The 13,219-nt window shown below is 50.8% G+C and overlaps 3 protein-coding genes across 3 annotated transcripts; 1 reads left to right on the top strand and 2 right to left on the bottom strand.

Moving 5' to 3' along the window:
- Positions 1 to 92: 92 nt before the first annotated feature.
- Positions 93 to 2,794, bottom strand: P174DRAFT_442537 (acetate--CoA ligase). Its single transcript, XM_024827598.1, has 6 exons — positions 2,656 to 2,794; positions 1,342 to 2,586; positions 1,024 to 1,284; positions 835 to 964; positions 506 to 780; positions 93 to 453 (listed from the first exon to the last, which is right to left on the bottom strand). The coding sequence occupies exons 1-6, from the start codon at positions 2,692 to 2,694 to the stop codon at positions 391 to 393; spliced, it is 2,013 nt and encodes a 670-aa protein (XP_024681263.1). The 5' UTR covers positions 2,695 to 2,794; the 3' UTR covers positions 93 to 390.
- A 3,272-nt stretch (positions 2,795 to 6,066) lies between these two features.
- On the bottom strand, positions 6,067 to 7,483 carry P174DRAFT_442535 (uncharacterized protein). Its single transcript, XM_024827597.1, has 4 exons — positions 7,102 to 7,483; positions 6,925 to 7,037; positions 6,449 to 6,868; positions 6,067 to 6,413 (listed from the first exon to the last, which is right to left on the bottom strand). Exons 1-4 carry the CDS (start codon positions 7,235 to 7,237, stop codon positions 6,288 to 6,290), a joined length of 795 nt encoding a protein of 264 aa, XP_024681262.1. The 5' UTR covers positions 7,238 to 7,483; the 3' UTR covers positions 6,067 to 6,287.
- A 1,292-nt stretch (positions 7,484 to 8,775) lies between these two features.
- P174DRAFT_371653 (C2 domain protein) lies at positions 8,776 to 12,691 on the top strand (the record flags this gene model as incomplete). Its single annotated transcript, XM_024822386.1, has 5 exons — positions 8,776 to 9,093; positions 9,151 to 9,186; positions 9,242 to 9,616; positions 9,675 to 11,162; positions 11,216 to 12,691. The coding sequence occupies 5 exons, from the start codon at positions 8,776 to 8,778 to the stop codon at positions 12,689 to 12,691; spliced, it is 3,693 nt and encodes a 1,230-aa protein (XP_024681261.1).
- Between the last annotated feature and the right edge of the window lie 528 nt (positions 12,692 to 13,219).

The following is a 13,219-nucleotide window of genomic DNA, read 5'->3' as shown; positions in this document are numbered from 1 at the left end:
CATGTTCTTCATGTTTCACACCCCATTTATACCTATCGCTCGTACCGGTTATTCTTACTCGATTTTTCCATAGGGAAACAAGAAACAATCGCGTAATTTCTATAGTGAAGAGACGGCAACAGGCTCTGTTCACTATAAGGCACTGGTTCGTTTGTTTGAAGATGTTAATATATATAAATAAAATGACTATGGCTAAATTATACGCCAAATTTCAAAGTGGGTACAACAGGGAATCACGGTATAAGAAAGACGGCTTTGCTCCTGACAATCCTGGGTTGAAACATCAGTTCAACGTGCTGGAAAGTTCCCTTCCTTTGATTCATTTTGTTTTCCAAACGCTTCTCTGGTTCATGGCTCTTCTGTCATCGATAGTCGTGTCATCATTCAAACCTACTTGGCTCGGGCAGCATGAACAGTCTCAATGATCTTGTCGACCACGGAAGGATCCGACAACTAGGACTCGGTCAGCAACAGATAGGAATCAAATGTAGGTCGAGCAACTCACGGTTGAGGTATCACCCAAGCTATCTTCTTCACCGCTCAGAATCTTCCGTAGGATGCGGCGCATAATCTTGCCACTGCGAGTCTTGGGGAGGTCTTCTACGACGTAAACCGCCTTGGGTGCGGCAAATGGACCGATTGACTTGCGAACTTGCATCACAAGATCCTTGCGGACTTGCTCGGTGGTCTCGTTGCCGTCCTTGAGAGAAACGAAGGCGTTGACAGCTTGGCCAGTGAGTTCATCGGCAATACCGACGACAGCCGCTTCGGCAACCTGGTCTGTAGCGACAGTTAGCTTGCGACAGCCACATAAGATTCTCCAAAGCTACTTACGGTGTTCAAGAAGAGCGGCCTCGATCTCAGCAGTAGACAAACGGTGTCCAGAGACGTTGACCACGTCGTCGACACGACCGCGAATCCAGTAGTATCCGTCGTGGTCACGGCCAGCGCCATCTCCAGTGAACTAGAGCAGTACAGTCAGCCAAACGCCCTTGCAGAAATAGTACGAATGAAGCAACTTACGTAGTAGCCCTTGTAGACGTTCAGGTAAGTGTCCATATAGCGCTTGTGGGCACCCCACACGGTCCGGGCCATGCTGGGCCAAGGCTGCTTGAAAGCAAGAACACCCTCGACATCGTTGCCAGAGATCTCCTCACCGGAAACGGGGTCGATAATAGCGGGCTCAATGCCGAAGAAGGGCAAGGATGCACTGCCTGGCTTGGTGGGAGTAATTCCACCGAGGGGAGTGATGACGTGCGAGCCGGTCTCAGTTTGCCAGTAGGTCTGTTTCAAGTATTAGTCGTGGAGTACGGGGTAGAACAGGGGTCTGCAAGTCCTTACGTCGCAAATGTGGGCTTCCTCCTTTCCGACCTTCTCGAAGTACCACTTCCAGACCTCAGCGGCAATTGGTTCGCCGACGGAGCCCAGGATACGCAGGTGCTCCATCTTGTGGTGGATGTGCTCATCACCGGCACGCTTCAGCAGACGCAGAGCTGTGGGGGCGACATAGAACTGAGTGACCTTGTGCTTCTCAATGACATCCCAGTAGCGGGAGAAGTTGGGGTAGGCGGGAGTGCTTTCGAAAACGACAGTAGAGCAACCAAGAAGAAGAGGCGCATAGACGACGTAGGTGTGCCCGGTGATCCAGCCAACGTCACCACCGCAGAAGAAGCGATCGTCGTCATGGATGTCAAAGACGTACTTGCCGGTCATCGCGGCACCAAGGAGGTAGCCGGCAGTAGTGTGCATAACACCCTTGGGCTTACCGGTGGAACCAGAGGTGTAGAGGAGGAAGAGAGGGTCCTCGGAGTTCATTGACTCAGGAGCGAGATAGCAGGGGTACTTCTCGACCTCCTCGTGCCACCAAATGTCACGGCCTTTCGTCCAGGGGACTTCAGCACCAGTACGCTTGTAGACCAGCACACTGGTAACATCGGGGCACTGCTTGAGGGCCTCATCGACAATGCGCTTGGTGCCAATCACCTTGCCACCACGCTTACCCTCGTCTGTGGTGATAACGACCTTCGATCCCGCATCAAGGACACGATCACGCAGGGAGTCCGAGGAGAAACCAGCGAAGACAACGGAGTGAACGGCACCGATACGGGCACAGGCGAGGAAAGCCACAACGGCTTCAGGGATCATAGGAAGGTAGATAGCGACGGTGTCACCCTTCTTGACACCCTGCTGCTTCAGGACCCAGGCAACGCGGGAGACTTCGCGGAGGAGCTCGCCGTACGTAATGATGCGGCCCTCATTAGGCTCATCGGCCTCGTAGATGATCGCGACCTTGTTAGGGTTCTTGATGGCATGACGGTCCACACAATTGAATGAGGCATTCAAGCGACCTTCGACGAACCAGGCATTGTCGCCATTCTCGAGCGAGCCGACGTGGGTGGTTTGGAAGTCTTGTTCGAAAGTGAGCAGCTCACGGGCCATGCGGGCCCAGAACGTGTCAGGGCTACGGATAGACTCGTCGTATAGTTTCTTGTACTCCTCCAAATCTTTCAGATGACTCTTGGAAGGGTGCTTCTCATAGAAAGCTTTGGGGACGTGGAAAGTGTCGACATCGTGGGCCTCGAGCACCTAAACAGATGTTATTTAGCCCGCAGGCCGAAAAACTCCCGAGGGGAATCCGAGGGGAATTTTGCTCACCACGGCCGGCTTTGGGGGCTTAACGTCGCCGTCAGACATGTTCGCGAGCTCTCAACAAAAAGTATTGAGCTTCAACAGACTGGGATTTGAAGACTTCAGGAGAAAAGAAGAGGAGAAAGGAGTTGGTCGACAGAAGCTGCTAAAGATGCGGGGGTCAGCTTTTGTGAGCACCGACAGCATTGCAAATGCACGTGAGTTAGAATAGAGGAAATTAAGCTAAGCAATTGCAAAAGCAGTTAAGACAGGAGTAGTGCAGCCGAGGGGCTGTTGGCTTTGGTGGGGTAAAGCTGAGCCGATGCTACCTACCGTAGAGTGGGAGAGAGCTAAGGTAGGGAGGGGCAGTAGCAGTAAGGTAGTAACGTATCACTCTACCCGAGAGTAGGATATGGACCACCTTCGACACGAGAGTATACGGAAGAGGGGAGAGATTAGGATGAGGAGGAGAAGGACGAGGGAATAATAGAAAATAAAAGCACTGAGGAGAAGACGGGATGGCCAGGCCGTTATATCTATTAGCGGTTCAGTACTATTGTTTGGTGAGAGAGACTAAAGAGGATAATGTTGAGGTCCCGCTCCCCGGGTGTCCGGTGGTCGGTGGAGGCAACAAATGGTTTATCTCCTAGTCTTAGTTACTACTGTCTAAGAATTAGATGCATTTGATCGCTCTGTAGGATAATAGGTCGGATTCTCACGCCAAGGATCCATACAACTTCTACGGCCCTGGGAGTTTGGAACTTGGGGAGGTTCATCTCCTTCCGGGCGACCGTGCTGACAGCTGACCAGTGACAAGCATACCTGATGATCGATGTGAATGAATGAATAGATTCATAGCTTCTCTCCATAATAGCAAGGATACATTCTAATGCAAACTTGTTGTCGTCGACTGACACTGATGGTAGATAACTACAATAATCTCATCTACTCAAAAAGCTGCCTAGCTACGAAGTGCTTACTCTCATTCTCCCGAATCTCCAGGTTTCGACTCGCACTGGCCCGGACGCATCCAGAAAACGGGCTCGGCCATGCGGGGCTTGACAGGTGATCGTTCCGTTGCTCCGGGGAAGGAATTTGGAAGGTGGGATGGTTTATGGGCAACCCAGGACGAAAACAGACCTCTAGCTACAAGTATTGCGCAATAAGAATTGCTGGAGAAGGCCCATAAGTGCTGGTTATTGGTTCATGTCGCTTGGCAGTTCTTACATGCCTACCTTGGGATACATGAGGTAGCTACCCCGCCACAATTATTATCATGCGGATATGCTTGTGAAATGATCAATCTAGAGAGTCCAGTAAACAGGTGCCATTAACATGTTTGCGAATCCTTGAGCATACCTGCCTTTTGATAGTTAAAGGGCAGGTCAAATCCGCTATCAATGGAACTAACTACCTACTTGGAGGGGGTAGATTCCTAGAAGCTACTCCGTAGTGATGATCTACGGACTGAATTCCTAATGGAACTAACCTTAGCCTTAGTAGTACCTAAGCTCACTAAGTCGAATCTCGTAATTCTCATCATAACACTCGGGTTGTAACGCCGTAAGCATGCGGGGAGAGCCATAAAAGTTTCTTAGGAGATTTGTGCCTTCGATCGAATCAATCCACACGGCAATGAGATGTTGAACACTTCAACTCTATATCAGATAGTAACACTTCAACTCTATATCAGATAGTAATATTTCGGTCTGGACATTTCTTCTCGTAACTAGACTATTTCTACGAGTGATACTGTTCTCTTCTCTTCCGGAAACGAGATTTGATGCCTCCGGTTTATCCCTGGGTACCTGACAGACAAGGCCATTTAGACTGGACCATGCAGCTAGGAGAATCAAAGAGCAGGCGGGGCTGGTGGATGTTAAGAGACGGACTGTTCCTGTTAGGTAACTCTGGGAGTCTACCTAGATTACTTCCCTAGCAGCTCACAGGCTGTACTTTCCCTAGTTGATCAGCTCTAGGCCTCTGTAACTCTACGCCAACATGATAGGAAAAAAGATACAGACTGACGGATTGGTGCTTGCCATGGCTTCTTGGCGGCTTGAAACGGGCATTAAAATAATTAAGCACAGATGGCGGGGAAGATGGGTGCCCCTCCAAGGCTTCCTAGACTTCTCGGGCTCGAGATTGATCATTATTGGGCTCCTTCGCAAACTGGAGTGAGAGACTGAGGAACACGAATATCATCATCTCGGCTATGACTTCACTGATAGAATAGATCTTTCCGCTCGGCTCTATTGAATACGGTCGCACGGAAGCTCGGGCATCAGTTCAAGGGTACACGATGTCATACTACTTAGGCCCGAGGTTACGGTATATACTCCGTAGGCAGTTTGTGATTCGGATATATCTGCTGGTTTTCCATTCATCCTGTTCACCTCAATTCTCAGGTAGATGAGGTCAACCGTCTCTTGTGGGCACCATTTGATTTCGAGACAACTCGGTTGCGTTAGCCTCCTTCCGCTATGTCTAGTACCTGACGGGCCCTCGTTAGATGCTTTAGCTCTCCCACGTTGCAGGCCTCTAGTGCACCCTCCTTCCCCTGACTTGTCTGTCGGTGCATGGACTGGCATCCTGGCATTCTGGCGATGTTACGTCCCTGAGACATGGGGCCAATGAAACATATCCCATGCTACGCAACCTCGCCATGTACTAGATCAGAGAGCTGACTGCTTCCATTTTCTCAAAGAGACGCCTTACGTTAACGCTTCTTCCAGCAGTCCAGGCACGTTCCGAAAGACTTAACTACGGAAGCGAGTACGTACTAAGTACTCTACATAGGTAGCCGTGCAATAGGAATACGTACTGGCAACGATAATTCCCCCACCTAATCCTTGACAGCAATCTACCGCGATTGCTTTAGCAGATGCGCCGGCGTCAAATCACCATTCGGTCAAATTATCACTGGCCTTTGGAAGAATAATTTTCACTGCCCATAAGCAATCAGGCGTATTATTTCCTCCTCCCTGGTCCCCAGTCGACCTTATTTTAGTCCGGATTGCCCAATCATTCGTATGTGCGCAACTCGGCCTCCGAAGATAACTGATAGACACCCCAGTCTGGCACGCTTGAATATGCAGCGCTTATTCCGCTCACCGGCTGCTACGTAACCGACGATATCCTTGTTCATCTTAACCTCTGGGGCTTTAGTTGACTAGTAGTGATACGCGGACTGGTCGAGAACGCCTGCTGGCTCAATCAGACATGCTTTGTACTTTGCTGGTCACTTGGCAGACAAGGAAACGATCAACGGCTACTCCGTAGATGCTACGATTATGAGAAATCTGGCTGCTTAGCAATTGAGTTTGCAGAAATACTCGTTTATCATTACAGGACAAGGAAAGTTGAGGTGGAATTATGGAATTATTATTGCTGGCGGCCCACCGCTCTATGGACAAGTACTAGTGCCGCTGGCTATTCAGGCAATTGAATGTGAAGCACTCTTATGCAGTAAGTCAATCGACTAGATGGGGAAGTGTTTATGCTTACAGACTGCCCCAATCCCAATAAAATTCGTAATTAAATCATCATGCACAAGAGAAACGTTTGAGCCTGTTTCGATGCATTCGTAAGCTGCGGAATAATTCAAACCCACTAGTCAATGAGGACCGAACCCCTCGAGTCAACTACGCCATGGCTACCTAAGAAGCCAGCCAATCTCGATGCCACCAAGCGCTCATTCCAAGCAAGAATAGCACTATACTGCCGTCCTGGATAACATCCCTGAACAATTGAATCCACATCCCAGGCCCAGCCAGCCCCCGCCCCTGCTCTTTAGCATTATCCTCGCCCCGGTCAGCACCATCTCCCCCGTCGTGAAGAGAACGAATGGGTTCCGTGCCCTCGCAGGAGGCGGCGGCTGGCTTCCGTAGGTCGCGACAGACGCGCTAATAACCACGAGGAAATAAGCCCCCATGACAACGGAGAAGAGTACGTGAAGCACTTTCCACGTCCAGATCTCCCGCTTCTCCTCGTCCGTCTTGGGTCGTGTCGCTGCGCCGAGCATGCTCGAGACAAATGGCGGGAGGCCGAGCGCCGATGCCAGTTCTGCTTGCGAGACTCCGGGTCCGGCGCCGTCGCCGCCGCCGCCGCCTGCGCCTTGGTCCAGCCCTGGCATCCCACCCGCCATTAGGGAGTTGAGCAGTTTCATCGTGGGGTCTTCATCAGGGCCTTCCTGGGCTGCAGGCGGTGCATTTTGGCGCAGGAGGGCCCTGATATACTCCTGTTGTGCTTGGAGGTCTTCTGGGGTTGGTCCTCGATGCTGGCAGTTGGTCGGACGGGTGCTGGTTGTGTTTGACGGGGTGCCCCTGTTTCGGGAACGGAGACAGGTGCAGGAGGCTGGGGTGAGGGTGAGGGCGAGAGTGATGGGGCGGAGAACGATTCTTCGCGAGCTGGCGGTTGCAAGATGAATCAGTAAGGAAGGTTGAGGAGAAAGCAAGGCTTAAATGTTCGTACCACTTTGCGGTGCCCGTCCGCTCAAGCTTGTAATCTTGTCCAAGCGTGCTGCACCACCTTCGCGAATTTTGGCCTCGCGGCGCTCACGGCGCAGCCTGGCTGCCCGTTGAGCCGGCGACTCTTCTGTAGAGGACATATTCAGGCTGTGAAACTCGGCGATGGCTGATGATGATGTCCGATGCTGGCGGATGTTTTTCGAGCGATCTTCCGCGACAAGGGAGGTATTTTTAAATTTGCCAATAAGGAGCTCTCGGTTCCCAGTGCAACTTCAAAAAATTGAGAGCTTGAAGGGTGGTTAGGTCTGGAGAAGCTGGCGACTATTATGTGCCACAGTGCCAGTGTGGATTGGCATTCAACACTTGACACAACAAGGTCGTCAATTCTCCGCCGCTGTGGCGCAGTTTAGCATCTCAGTGACCTACATATGGACAAGTGCGGAATTGCAGTGTATCTTAATGCCCATAACCTCTGCAATCGAAACTCTACACTACTTAAAATTGTAGCTCTTTAAACTGTATTGTTCTATTGTAAAATGTCTGTTTCGCTTTGCTTTATTATGAGTTTTCAATGTCAATTTCTCAATAGCTTTGTAGTGATCATATCTTCAGCCACAGGCCATCAACATCAGATTTTTCAACTGCAATGGATATAAATAACCAAGCCAAGTACATAAATTAGGGATTTATAACATAGGGTATGATACTGGTAGAATGATATATTGCATATTCAGATTGAGTTCTAAGCCGTTGCATTTGTATACTCTAGCTGGAGGTGATGTTCAAAACTATATATATGTATCACGTCCCCAATTAACACATCAGAAAACACAATCCAAGTAGGATTAAAGATCCAATAACAGATCGCAAGCTAAGGACAAATAGTAAGGACATAATTCTCGATAATGTGTGTCATACACAGGCAACATTGTTAAGTGTGGTGACATCACCGCATCACCTACTAGGTACACCTTCTTCCATCTCGTAGCGAGGTATATCCTTCAGATGAGAAACGATTCACCCACAAGCTGAATCAAATAGCAATGCAGAAGCGCATCTAACTTATTTGAATGATCTATCCTCAAGATAACCAAAGTTACAGCAATTCACGATGTTGAAATGATGCCAAATGCCAAGACGTCCAATCTCGTTTCTATGACGAAGCATCCAGATTCCAAGTCAACAGCAGGTCACCGCATCACCCCACAGTCTACATCTACACGCTGACTCGCCAGCTGGAGCCCTGGGCACTCTAAGGCAAGATGTCAGGGAGCACCGTAGATCATAGGGCAATGACCTCTTGTTTTACGGATCAGCCTTGGACGCGTCCAGACTCAATTGGCAGCTGCTTTGGTTTCCTCCACAATGACGTAGTTCTCAGGGCGTATCAGCTTTCGCTGTACCACTCTCTACAGGGCTATTTCACTCTTAGAGATGCCTTGTTCATTCCATTTCCTGTCTTCTTGTCCGATGTCCATGCTATCACTGGCATAAACTGCCATTGAGAATCTCACGCGACTCTCTTGTGTCAACTTCAATCTACTTTGTATAACCCTCGTCCAGAACACCTCAAACTCAATTGGAATAGGATGAGAGCTTCCTTTCGGTATTCATACTACAAGCCATAAACGTCTTTCCTCACATCTCCAGTTCGATCAAGACTTGACCGGCATTCGAAATGGCACCAAATCCCAATAGCAAGGGGGGGTCTACCTCCCCACAGCAACATCGAGTTGGAGAACATTGGAGCGGGACCAACCCCGTTCCGACCATCTCTAAGTTTATGGAGCGCCTCAGGAGTGAAGAACAGCAACAGAAAGAATATGAGGAGGCCCAGACTGCCAGAGAACGACAGACCGAAGGTGGTGATAGTCCCCATCAACCGCGGAAGAGGGCCAAGGGAAAGACTCGCAAAGTGAGAGACCCAGTTACCGGCAAAGATATGGAGGTAGAGGACCAGGACGAACACTCAATGGACACCGTGAAAGATCCCAAGGTAACTTGATTCTCTTCATGCGACGCAAAATGGAACTTCTGCTAAACTTTCTTCTAGTTGGTCGTCCCCAATGCCAACCTGGGAAAGCCAACAGTAAGTCCTTGAAGGATAAGTTATGCCGGATTGTGTCTGACGCTGCGCGATGCAGGAAGTCAAAACCGATGCATGCCAGAACCTGTCCGAATACAAAGAGAATCAGGATGTGACCGCACCACCTGATCCCATCGCTGAAGGCACCACGTCTGACGTACCGATCCACGGCGAGAAAACAAATATTCTGTTTCACCCTACACCGACAATTTCCTATAAGCCTATGTTTGATCAGTTGGAAAAGCGCGCTACCGGAGTCTGTTTGGGTCTTTTTATTGGTGTACTCTTCCTCGGTCGTGTTTTTGGTGGCTCGCTATGGGGTCTCATACCCTTGGCCTGTTGCACTACAACTGGGATTTGGTTGTGGATGAAAGAGGTCATCCGGAGTGGTCGTGAAATGGAATGGAGCAGTGAGCAGCTACGAGGGCAAACAGTAAGCTTCTCCGCTCTGTACGTGTCCTAAGGAGCATTTACTAAATCAAGCCAACCAGGCTACGGCCAACTTGTTGCCGGAATCTGTCGAATGGATGAATACTTTCCTCGGCGTCGTCTGGGGCCTGCTGAACCCCGATATGTTGGCGCCCATCGCTGATACTATCGAGGACATCATGCAAGCTTCTGCGCCAAGTGTCGTGGAGAACGTCCGTATCGCTGAAATCGACCAGGGAAACAACCCTATACGGATTCTGAGCATGCGGGCTCTTCCGGACGAGCACGTGCAGCAACTGAAAGATAATATCCGCGAAGAGAACAAGAAAAACAAGGATCCTCAGGAGGCAGCAGCTGCTGAAGAGGGTGGCAGCTACTACAACCTCGAAGCTTCTTTTGCATACCATGCAAAGCCGAGTGGCCAAAGTGCTTCCTCGAAAGCACGTAACATGCATATGCAGGTTATATTCTTCCTGGGAATCCAGGGTCTATTCGGAGTGCCTTTCCCGGTGTTTGTGGAATTGATTGAGATGGTTGGAACTATACGCCTGAGACTGCAGATGATGCCAGAAGCTCCTTTTATGAAGGAGATTACGTACAGTCTTGTTGGCATTCCGCATATTAGAGCCGGCTGCATGCCGATGGTGAGACATGGTATCAATGTCCTCAATCTACCGCTGATCTCCAACTTTGTCAACTATGCCATAGGCACTGCCTGCAGCCTTTTCGCAGCACCCAAGTCAATGACCATGGATCTGGGCATGCTCCTCAAGGGTGACGATATCATCAAGGAAACCCAGGCTATCGGTGTGATGTGGGTTCGGATCCACCGCGCCGTTGGACTGAGCAAGCAGGATAAGCGTGGCACCCATGGCGGCGGGAGTGATCCTTATATCAACCTCTCCTTCTCCAAATACGGCAAACCTATGTACTGCACCCGTGTCATTACAGATGATCTGAATCCGATCTGGGAAGAGACTGCAGCTTTGCTGGTCACCCCGGAACTAATCAAGGTGGATGAGAACCTCAGCGTTGAACTGTGGGACTCGGATCGCAACACGGCTGATGACATTGTCGGCAAAGTGGAACTGCCCATCCGGGAAATGCTGGCGCACCCAGGTCGCATGTATCCTCAAGTCTCCAAGCTGCAGGGTCTGAACGACGGTAGCGAGATGCCCGGTGAGCTGCATTGGGAAGTTGGGTTCTTTGGAAAGCCGAAGTTAAGGCCGGAATTGAGGACGGATGGCAAGAGGAAAGACCTCCCGGAGAATCTTCAAGACATCCCAGAGTTCCAGGACGAGAAGGGCACTATCATTACCGAAGAAGAAGATGCGATCACGCACACGCCGCCCGATCCATTGTGGCCTAGCGGTATCCTAAGCGTTGTGGTTCATCAGATCGTGCACCTGCAACTTGCCAATATTAAAGGCACTACCGGTAGTCGAAAGGGAAGGGAGTACGAGCCGGCGAAGAATTACGGCGAAAGCACTGAAGAGGAAGGCAAAGAGTTGCCCACCAGCTATTGCAAGATTATGCTCAACGATGAGTTGGTGAGTGATTCCCCGCGCTTCTACTGAAGTATCATAGCTAACATCTCGCTTAGGTATACCGGACTCGAGCCAAAGCACTTAGCTCCAAGCCCATATTCAACGCTGGTACTGAGCGATTTGTCCGCGACTGGCGTTCATCAATGGTCACGGTGACCGTCAGGGACCAACGATATCGGGAGCACGACCCGATCCTGGGAGTGGTGCAACTGAAGCTTACCGACCTCTTTCAGAAGTCCTCGCAAGTCACCAGATGGTACCCTCTCGATGGCGGTGTTGGCTTTGGACGGATTCGTATCTCGCTGCTGTTCCGGCACGTCGAAACGAAGCTGCCCCCCAAAATGCTCGGGTGGGATGTGGGCACGTTCCACTTCGTGTCGGACAAGCTTACGCTGCAAGGGTTCAACCATCGGGCTAAGATCAAACTGCGCACCGGTGGAAGCAGTGGAAAGATCTCACGTGTCCAGTGCCATATCGAGGGGAACAACTCATACTACGACCTGACTAATGAAGACTTCCGTCGGAGTATCCGACTTCCGGTGAAGCATCGCTATCGGTCCCCTGTCGTATTCGAGCTGCACACGCAGGGCAAACACGGAGCTGCGGGTTACGCAGTTCTCTGGCTACAGCACCTCGTGGACAACGAGGAGACCGAAATCGACCTACCTATCTGGTCGACGAAGAACGGAAGCCGACTCACCCAGAACTACATCACCGAGGAAAACTGGAAAGCAAAGGAAGTACCTGGCCTGGAAGACCTCCAAGAAATCGGTCGTCTGCAGCTTCGGGGTCTCTTCACTCCCGGTATCGATGACTCCCACGAGCACTACGTGGTAGACAGCAATTCGCGCGAGACCTTTGAAACATGGGAAGCCTGCATGGCCGAAGGCGTGCGGCCTCACAGAGTCACCGCCGAGATCCCCGAGGACATCGAGAAACTCCACGAACAGTCTCTCAGAGCCGGTCGCGACGTCTTGAAACAAAGCCACCCCAGAGAGCGCAAGCGCTGGATCGACAAACAGGGAAACGACTGGAGCGGTGCGTTCGGCGACGACCCGGCCGCCTATGTTGACTCCAAGGGTCGCAAGATCGCAGAGCCAGGTCGGGACCAGCCCCCGCAAGACCCAGTCAACCCACCGCCCAAGGAGGTCGAGCCCACCGGGGCCGCGCACCCCAGCGATTATGAGGAGGACTCATCGGAGTCGTCGTCAGACGAGGACACCCAGCCAGAGCAGCAGCAGGAGCAGCAGCAGCAGCAGCAGCAGCAGCAGCAGCAGCAGCAGCGACAACCTTCCGAACCTCAAACCATCACGACGAAGCCCAGCGAAGCCAGCTCAAGCAACGCCCCGTCGAAGCGGGCAGCCAAGCGCAGCGAACAGCGCCAGCAGCGCGGTCTGATGCAATGGAAGCCGGCGCGCAACGCGGTGTTCGCACGGGATGAAGCCAAGTATGCACTGCGCAAAGTGAAGCACAAGTTCACCGGCAACCTGAGCGGACGAGAGCCGGACATCGAGACCGAGACGGGACAGTAATCTGTTGAAATCATCCATTCTTCTTTTGACTTACATGCACATGCATAATGCCACTCTATCATCATCTAACGAAAATGCCTGTACGGGGGCACATGGTACATGATTGGTTCTGAATTGATTCCGGGATACTGTATTGTACTTGCTCTCTAAGTATGTCCATGAATATCACAATGCAAAGTAATTAGGAAGTCCATAATTTACCCCAAGTGATAATTACGGTAATAAGGGTTTAAGCAAGGGTATCTGCAGGCTTATCACTTTATCACAGCGGCAAGCAATCAAATTAGTCGAATAGCCTCTGCCAACTCCGTTCCAACCTTAAGTAACTGATTATAGGGTGGGCTATTGCCTACTGGGCAATCCTGAGACAGATTCCTGTAGTCGGTTGTCCTGATTGCCCACGAACACCGCGAAGATGTGACGCGGGTCTGCATTTTTCACTGCGGGGTTCCAGACTCCCATTGGGTTTGCCACTTGTTACCAGTTACAGGTTTAGTTGTTACTATATTAATCTTTTTTTAATGTTGG

This window comes from Aspergillus novofumigatus (assembly GCF_002847465.1).
Source record: "Aspergillus novofumigatus IBT 16806 chromosome Unknown P174scaffold_5, whole genome shotgun sequence".
Taxonomy (NCBI): domain Eukaryota; kingdom Fungi; phylum Ascomycota; class Eurotiomycetes; order Eurotiales; family Aspergillaceae; genus Aspergillus; species Aspergillus novofumigatus.
Note: the sequence above shows the minus strand (reverse complement) of the source record. Positions and strands in the feature narration are given on the sequence as shown.